This window comes from Gavialis gangeticus, unplaced genomic scaffold (genome assembly GCF_001723915.1).
Source record: "Gavialis gangeticus isolate Ggan-Ray unplaced genomic scaffold, GavGan_comp1, whole genome shotgun sequence".
Classification (NCBI taxonomy): Eukaryota; Metazoa; Chordata; order Crocodylia; family Gavialidae; genus Gavialis; species Gavialis gangeticus.
The window spans coordinates 87,710,828-87,719,740 of record NW_017729024.1 but is presented as its reverse complement, the minus strand read 5'-3'; the positions used below and the strand labels follow the sequence as shown (position 1 = coordinate 87,719,740).

At 37.8% G+C, this 8,913-nt stretch overlaps 1 protein-coding gene across 1 annotated transcript in view; it reads right to left on the bottom strand.

Annotated features, from left to right (window-relative positions):
- Positions 1-797: 797 nt before the first annotated feature.
- The window catches only part of ZNF367 (zinc finger protein 367), a 9,794-nt gene continuing 1,678 nt past the window's right edge, over positions 798-8,913 (bottom strand). Inside the window, exons 4-7 of the mRNA XM_019518223.1 lie at positions 7,216-7,366; positions 4,816-4,935; positions 4,317-4,455; positions 798-3,417 (exon numbers count right to left, since the gene is read on the bottom strand). Of these exons, the coding sequence (XP_019373768.1) occupies positions 3,180-3,417; positions 4,317-4,455; positions 4,816-4,935; positions 7,216-7,366 (648 nt within the window). The 3' untranslated portion in view covers positions 798-3,179. The remainder of the gene's footprint in view (positions 3,418-4,316; positions 4,456-4,815; positions 4,936-7,215; positions 7,367-8,913) is intronic.

The following is an 8,913-nucleotide window of genomic DNA, read 5'->3' as shown; positions in this document are numbered from 1 at the left end:
CCTACCTTTGGGGTCTTCAAGAGACTGGACAAGCACCTGGCTGGGGTCCCATGACCCCATCACTTTTCCCTGCAACTGGCAGGGGGGCAGACTCCATGATCCTTTGAGGACCCTTCTGACCCTAGCATCTATGAGTCTATAGTGTTGTCCTTACCTTTTTTAAAAAAAAAAAAAAAAAAAATTACAAAGCAACAGATAATTTGAACTCTCAGGTCACACGGGCAAGGAAGTAGGGAAAATATTACCTTTAGATGGAGATAAGTCTTTCAATAAGCAACACTTTTAAAACTTACTCATTGTTCTGTCAGAGCCAGATAAGTCTGAAGCCAGTTTGTTCTATATTAACTAGTCCTGCCACAGATTCTGAACTATGCTATGTGGGGGCTCTAATAGCAAAAGAAATGTTTAAGAATTTAAAAAGAAAAATGACCAGATATGTAATGAATTACTGACCACAGAATAAAGAGACCTGAAGCAACTGCACTGTTTCCATGCGTATTCATTATATTTGGCATAATATAGTAGACTAAACAAAAAACACCTTTCATTTTAAACAAATTATCTTGAACTTTGTCCAGTACAGAACCCTTACATATAAGTTAGAAAACAAATTTCAAGCAAGGGAGTTCAGTGTATGGCTAGAAATTAAACGTTCATCAAGTGTGTAACATCCCCTTTCACCAAATAGGCCTGGAAAAATGCTGAAGTATAAAGTGATTGGACCATGGAAATTGGAAGGAACAACAGGCATTGCAATGATTAAAATTTAAATCAAGAATTACCAACACTTGCATTTGTTAATTTAAAATTGAACCAATCGTTTATTCAAAGCATCTATTAAAATTACAGCTTTTTTCCTCTCCTGTTGTTATGTCATGCCAAACTACGTTACAAAGCATAGAACACTTTAAAGATACTTTTATATAACCAAATAAGAATCATAATAAAAGAGCAGTATTCAATGCTTCAAACAAATTTACTATATTTTTCCCCTCAATTTGTTGTAACTTTTACAAAAATGAAGCTGCTTTAATGTGCTTACAGCTAGGTAGACAGCTAGTATGCTTTTAATATTAGAAGAACCTCTCTCTTTAAAGGGGTTCCTCAAACTAAACCATTACAACTGAAACTGGTCAGGGAAAAGTTATTACAATAAAAACCATGGCCCTGATCCTGCAAACAACTGGCATTACACTGTGCTAATATGGAATAAAAGTCAACAGCACTCCTTATGGGTACAGGGGCCTGTTCAAGAATGGCCAATTTAAAGGGAAGGGCCCTGGACAGGTGATCTTCACTTCAAAACCTATTAAATCAGGTAGTCTTATTTAGTTAGGACATCTGAGGTGATGCGAGTAGCAGTGTTGTTTATTTTATGTAAGAAAAAATCACAAGGCAGCCAAATAAAATTATAATAAAATGGATAAAAAATTAAGAGCTCACTGGAGATAAAAATTGAATCTCTGACTTAGACAAGTGCACCATCTCACAATTTTAAATTTACTGGCTTAATAATATCCCAAATACTATTACAGGCATCAGCTATTAGGAAAACTGAATCCAAGAACTGCAGCAGAGAATGCAATTTCTGAAGCATCTGTTCTCATAGTCAATTAAACAAAATCTTTACCATCTCAACTATTTAAACTACTTTTCCTCTCTCTCAAGGTAACAAAGTGGTTCCTTTACACACTTCTATTTTCTGGCATTTTGAAGTACGGTAGGAATCTAGAGCTTGGGTTACACATTCTGACATATACAAGCAGTTGGTCTAAGAATTTGAAAGAGAGTTTGATTTGTTGTTAATATCCCACAAATCAGTAGGGTTCCTTTTTGGCATATTGGTCAATTTGCCAAGAAAATTATTGGCATAACATGATGAATCTGATTATAGTCTGCTCAGAAGAAAGAGAAAAATGTAGCCATGAAACAAAGATATGGTAAGTTACATAAAACTAATAAATGATGAGGATGTACTGCCTAATTCTCTAAGCTTTAGATTGCAGCAGTGTTCTGTAACTTCACTTATTTGGAAAATACATGAATCCACACAGTTTAAAAACACACTTGCAACTATCTTTGGAAGCTTTTTTTCTAATTGAAGAGCAAATATTTTTGCAGTGTTTAATTGATAGCTGTACTACAGTTAGTGAACACAAACTTGGCATGTTATCCTGAAGTAAAGCAATAAGGTGGCTTTATGCACAAAAAAAAGTAAAATGGAGGCTTCTATTTGCTAATAGCCATATAAAAGCAGTACTTTAAAAACTTAGTGTTTGCTAACAAGAGATCTAAAATAGTTTACTACAAGTCAATACCACCTGTAAATACCCACTTTATTAACAAAAACAAGTGCCAAATCTCATTACAGGGTCTGAAACATCTGGAAAAAAAATATCATTTGTTACCGGCCATCTAGACTTTGCAAGATTATTCACTTATTTGCAGATAAGCCCAGTAATGTGCAAAAGTTCCCAACATTATAAGTTAGGAATAACAAGTGCTACTCAACCCAAAAGATTCTGCTGAGATCAAGACCAAGATTTAATACGGAAGTCAGTCTCATAACTTGGGCAGTCACAGTGAAGATCCTGAACTGTTTTTATAGTTTTTACCTTAACCAGTTTCTTCCCCATCATAAGCTGGAATACCCAATTTGGCCCTCTTATTGGTGACAGTAGGTATAATAAAATACAATTTTCCTTCCCCCCCCCCCAAAAAAAACATTAGTTGCATCACTGCTTGCAGTGTTTGCAAACATACCACTTCAAATAAAATTGTTTAAATAGATAAATAATCTCCCGTCAGCCTTCTCTGGCCAAATGTACCATCCTGCTATCAAAACAAGCATCATGTTCAGAAAGTGCTTCCTGTGAGAACTGCTTTAAATAAGTGAATTAACCTTGCAAAATCTAGTTCTCTCACAAACTGCAATTTGTTTACCCTGCACTGTGCAGTCCCATATTTACAAAATACTTAAAAACTTTACATCTGTCTTTTACCATATAAAAAAAGTGCAATTCTCTCGCCCCACATTGTGGGACAACAACATTCTTCATAAATTCTACAGAATAGCAGCCTATGAAAAGCAAATAAGGTGCTTAGCTTATGCCCAGGTTCTAACTGGTTAAGTACCACCAGGCAGTACATTTCATCTATTGGCAGATTCAGTCCCTATGCTACTGTAGCAGCGGAGCTCCAGCCACGTTTGCAAGCTCAATAAGAGCAAGCGCCCCATGCAGGCGCTCTCGCTGCTCTTGAAGACGGCGGCGGGCAGCTGAGTGAACACTATTTTTCTCCTCCTCATCGTCTTCATCAGACTGAAGATACTCCAGGGGGTCTTGCTGCTCTTGGTCGGTTTTCTGAACAGTTTTACTTTTCAAGGTAGGTGCACGCTGCTCTCTAGTCTCCCAGTACCTGTGAAGCCAACATTATACATGTTTTAGAAGCACTATCTGCTTTACGTAATAAGCTCCAATCAAAAAACTAACAGCGTCTCCCAAGCCCATCTTAAACAGAATTGGATCATTCTATCCTCATTGCTTATTTTATAGACCTTATTTAGGATTTACACAAGCTGAAAAGCTCTCCATGTTCAAAAGTGCTTTTCTTAAAAAGAGGTAAAAGATTTACATCTGTGACCTAAATTCTTTTTACATGTTGCTACCCAGGCCTCCAGAGTGCTCTTATGCTAAGAATTGCTTTCCCTTGTACATATGCATTCACCAGCATGAGAAACAAAGCACAAAAAAAGACTACATTAACAGTTGCTGTAGAAACATGGGTCAAGTGAAGCAGGGAGCTGAATATAGCAGGGCAAACAGGAAATCCATCCCAACTAGAAACAGTCCTCTGGACTGGCAGCTCTATTTCTTCATCTAGAAGTTTGAAAAGGTAGGCTATGAAAGATGAATCCAACTAGTCAGACAAATTGCAAGAAGGGAGCTCTATCCCTTCTGGAACAGAGGTTCTCAAAAGGCACACTGACACAATCAGGAAGAGAAATACTTCTTTCCCCTATGATTATAAAGAAGGAACCAGGAATAATAATATATCTGATACAGACAGAAATAGTATGATGCAAGTAAAGCTAGATTTCTCCATCATGGCCCACCTATCTGAGGTCAATACATTAGAAAGCTGCAGAGTTTGACCTAAAGAATGGATCATTAAAAAAAAAGTAAATAAAAAAATCCTTGATAGAAATGCATAAAAATAGTGACAGCAAGCAACGATCATGAGCATTAATAAACCCCCAAACAACACAGTTTTGAATCTCTTACTGTGAAAATGAGGTGCTCATAACTTAAACTTACTTTGCTAGCCACTCAGCAACGGCTTTATTGTCAGCTGTCTGTTTTTTACTCAGTCTGTCGGTAAGCTCCTCCCTCTTCAGTCTTGCATACGGATGCTTAGGGCAATGGCGGTTTGCATGTGTGAATCTGCTTAAACAGCCTTAATTAAAAAAGGAATAACATCAATGAAAAGACATCATCCCTGTTCCTTTTAACAATTATTTTAAAAGTAAAATGTTAACTTTCCTCTTTGTAAAACCTGGATTCAATTCAGCACGCAGCATGCTGTAAGTTAAGTAATTATTTAAGAAATATACTTTTAAAACTGACACAATTGTGCAGTTAGTTTTTCCCCTTCTCTAAAAAAGAAACAAAAACAATAAGAGGCAACCCCCCCAAAAAAACAAACAAACAAAAAAACCAAACCAACTTAAAAATTGAGATCCAGGACATCAGTATATGACAACTCTAGTAGCATCAAACGCATCCAAATGGTACAAGTCTCTTTCTGATGGCTCACCGTTCTCCGAGCAGACAAAAGGCTTTTCTCCTGTGTGTAGACGTTGGTGTGTTTTGAGCTGCCCACTCTGAACAAAGGCTTTTCCACAATCTGGATAGTCACACAAATAAGGCCTTTCACCTTAAAGGAAAGAGGTTGAGCAGAATTAAGAGCCTGGACATTTAGTGGTGACCAGTGACTCAGTGCCTGGGTAGGAGATACTCTCTAGTCACTAGGAAAAACAAATACTTTGTGGAAAGATGATAGTGGCATTCACTTCTACACCAATATGATCCAGCTTTAAAATCAACTAAAATTTTAGATGTTAAAATTTGCTCCTCACTTTCCTTAAGTGCTTCTGTTATGTTGCAATCATGTCTTACAATCAAAAGAATCTCACAGGTTATTGTGTAAGAAGACCTATAAAAACCACGTGGTAACCTATCAGCAACAAAAGGAAGCCAATAAAACCAAGCATAACCAAAGTACCATCAGATTTATGGACCTGCATGGAGAAAACACTCATTCTAATCTTTTGGTTTAAATCTGAGGTGGTGCTTGTATACCAGAAATGTATTTGAAAAAGTTGTACTGAAGACACTCTTCACTGAGTTAATTATTTACGCTATGATGAAATGCAATATAGTGAATATTTACATAAAGGCTCTACTTTCAAATTACATTTCTTCATCATTTACAGGATGGCATTTGAAGTCGCATACTACAGGTTTAAAACTGTTTATAGTTCTGCCACTAGGTGGTACCTACAGACTCATTCAAAATGCTGTACAGGCTAGCACATGCAGTCGTCACCGGTTATTTCAATGTTAAAAAAATCTAGGGTCAACTCCCAAGGTCCATGTATGAGCCTGAGCATCATGCATTGATCCATCCATTTCCAAGACGGTGTGCTGCTTCCAGAGCACCATTCACATTTCTTTCTGAGCAAGTCCAAAAGTTGAGCATGGATGGAATGGTCTAGTATGTACAGAATGAAATGCATACTGTGTTGCTCAGTGGCATCCCTCTGCTCTGCTCTAGGCTTCGGGATGGAAATTAGAGAAATCTGGCATCTGGTACTAGAGTTGGAAGTTCAAGTCGCTCTCTCTGTAAAGAATGCTGCAGTACCAGATGACCAGTCAGTCACAAAAAAGACTCAACTGCTAATTCGATGCTTTTAGGAAATCTTCCTTCTTTACATAGGAAGGGGAAAGCCTTAAGAAAAAGTTCCAGGAAGACTGCAAGAACTTCGTATTCCTTCTCCCTCTCAGTACCACATCTACACCTATCAGGGGAAACATTGAAGACACCCAACTGTTAAGAAAGGACTTGAAGATCTAGGGACTGAAATATTAGGCTAAAGATAAGTGTTCAAGCAGCACAGCACTTAATAGTTATGTAGCAACTATGAAACCATGATTCCTACCTTCTTGTGTACTACAGGCAAAACTTTAAAAGGCACACAGGCAGGTGATATAACTAGTTACTATATTTAAATATAGTTTAACAGGTATAAGCATACTGAAATCAGGGATAAAGTTAATGGAAAAAAAATACTAAGATTGTATCTTTGGCCCATAAGCTTCAGGGATAAAAGTTCGTCATCAGTGAGGAAAATTAAACACAAAAACCATCATGTGATCAAAAGGAGAGAGCAATTTGTGGTCAAGTATTATTTGATCCAGCAAGCAAGGCCACAAGAAGCAAATTACAAAAGTTAGCCTGAGCATTAATCATTTTCTGGAATTGGCCCAGGCATACAGGGAAGGGGAAGATTGAGTACACATCTTTTGGTCAAAAGTCTCATTTCTTTTAAAGTAAAACCTTTTTTATGATAAAAATTGAGAAAAAAAACCTATGGCTTTTTCAAATACATTTTGCTTTTAAAAAGTCTTCACCTTTCTAATCCAACATTGATTTATTTTTTTATGTTAAATACCTTGAGTTCAGCCTTAATTCTACAATGCAATCCAAAAGTTTATTTTACAGTCAGATAATCCCAGAATGTGGATGTGGTCAAGAAGAATGAGGGAGAACAGCAGTCTGCTTGAAATACAATCAATTTAAGATCATCAGAAGTAGTCCACTCCAAGTCTCTTGCCAATTCTTATACCTTTTTAAACATTTTCTCTTTCTGTATCCCCCCTTCATTGTCATGTGGAATCAGCACACAAATTTTAAAAAAAGAACAGACTTCATTGAAAAGAAAAAGTCCATGGGAATTAAAACACTTTCAAGTACATGCAAGTCAAAAAAGAAAATCCACTTTCCCTTTCAGTTACCAGATGTAACCTGTAAAGATTGATGACATGTATTTGTTCCCCTTTAATTATGACAGCCCACATTGCTCTGCCATAACAACTCCAAAAAAGATGTGTCATCACAATTTTTGTTTTAATTTTGTAAACACAATTCACTTACCAGTGTGAGTTCTTTTGTGTGCCTGTAAAGATTTCTCTCGTGGAAAAACCCTGTTGCAGATGTTACAACGGATTCTGCTGGAAGAATGTTCTCCCTCACTTATTAGATCCCGAACTGTATCTGCTCTTGGTCGACCACGTCTTATCCCATCCTGTTAAAAGAAATATCATCCAAAAAATGAAATTTGCACATATTTTACTCTTAGCTACTACATTCATTCAGTCTGAGGAAACATTTTCTGGCCCACAACTTTCCCTAAAGACATTTAGACTATGCAAACAGCACAAAAATAAATACATATGCAATAATAGCTTTATTCAGTCTTTTGAAGGAGACTGCATCATTCTTAGGCTTATAATGCTTTTTTTTTTTTTTTTTTGGCAACCAGCATGTACTATTCCTTAATTTAGATGTTGTGAATGATGGAGATTTAGACTAACTTTCAAGCACAGTGATTTTGGAGAACTGGGAACCAGGCAGTGGCCAAGATCACTGAAAAAAGGGTAGAACCTACATGTTGTCATCTCTGTTCAAGGACAGAGCATAACCTTTCCATCATCACAAACACCATTTTACATCCATTTCTCCTTCTGGACAGAAAGACCACCTAAAAATGCCCTGACATTACAGTTGTGGGAAGATTATTAGAAAGACCTACATTTTTAAGGACTTTTTTTTTTTAAACATTTCAATATTTAAAACAAAAGCCCCTTCATATCACAGGACTATTCCCATTGCAGTAACAGTTCTCCTCAATCCCTTTGCTTTCTGAAACAACTGAAAACAAGAACATAGCAGAACAAGGGGAAATTTATCATCAAGGCTGTACAGCCCTGCTTATAAAAAAAAAATGAGGCTGCCACATACACAGTTCTTCAGATAGTTAAATTACTTTAGCATGCTTCTTATATTCTGATCAAAAGAGGCGACAGGCTTTGCACGAATAGGTAACAGAGAAAGACTTCTGAATATATTGATTTGAGACTAATGACAACTCAGATAAAGTTGTTCTTTCCACATCTATCCTTGTAACTACTTGGGAGACCAGAGAGGCTTAAGGACTACCATTGTCACTGCCATTGTCCAATGACTCTGGGAAGTCTAATTCCTATCTTCAGTAACAGTCACAGCCACTTTGGAAACTCATTTTAAAAAAGCAAAACAAAACAACAGCGTCTGAGATGTAACAAGCCATACATCACATTAGAGGGACCTCAACTCAAAAAAGCATTTTGATGTGCACAGCACCGGTAGACACGACACCCTTCACCATCCAGAAGGAATGTCAGAGGGGCGTGGTATGTGGGGGGGAGGGACTGACAGAGCTGCCAGACTTTGGCAAAGCGCTCTCACATTGCGATCTGCACCGTGGTGTTAGCACTGCGCGTCAGGCTGGGCTGCAGGAATACTACACAAATCACACTCTTGTTAGTTATAAAGGGGGATGAAATGCAAAGTTAGAAAACCAATAATAAAAATGCTATCGTGCATTATCCAATACGGCAGTGCCTCTGACGCATGGCCTCTGGCTGGGGGTTTAGGGAGAGGTTTTGACTGGAACCGGCCAGTTCGTCCAGAGGCAGGCAGCGCCAGCTGGGAACAACTCAGCATGCGCGGGGGGCACTACAGTGGGGCAGAAAAGGGGCTTCGAGTGGTGCCACCTCTGAACCACTGTGTGTGTGTGTGTGTGTGTGTGTG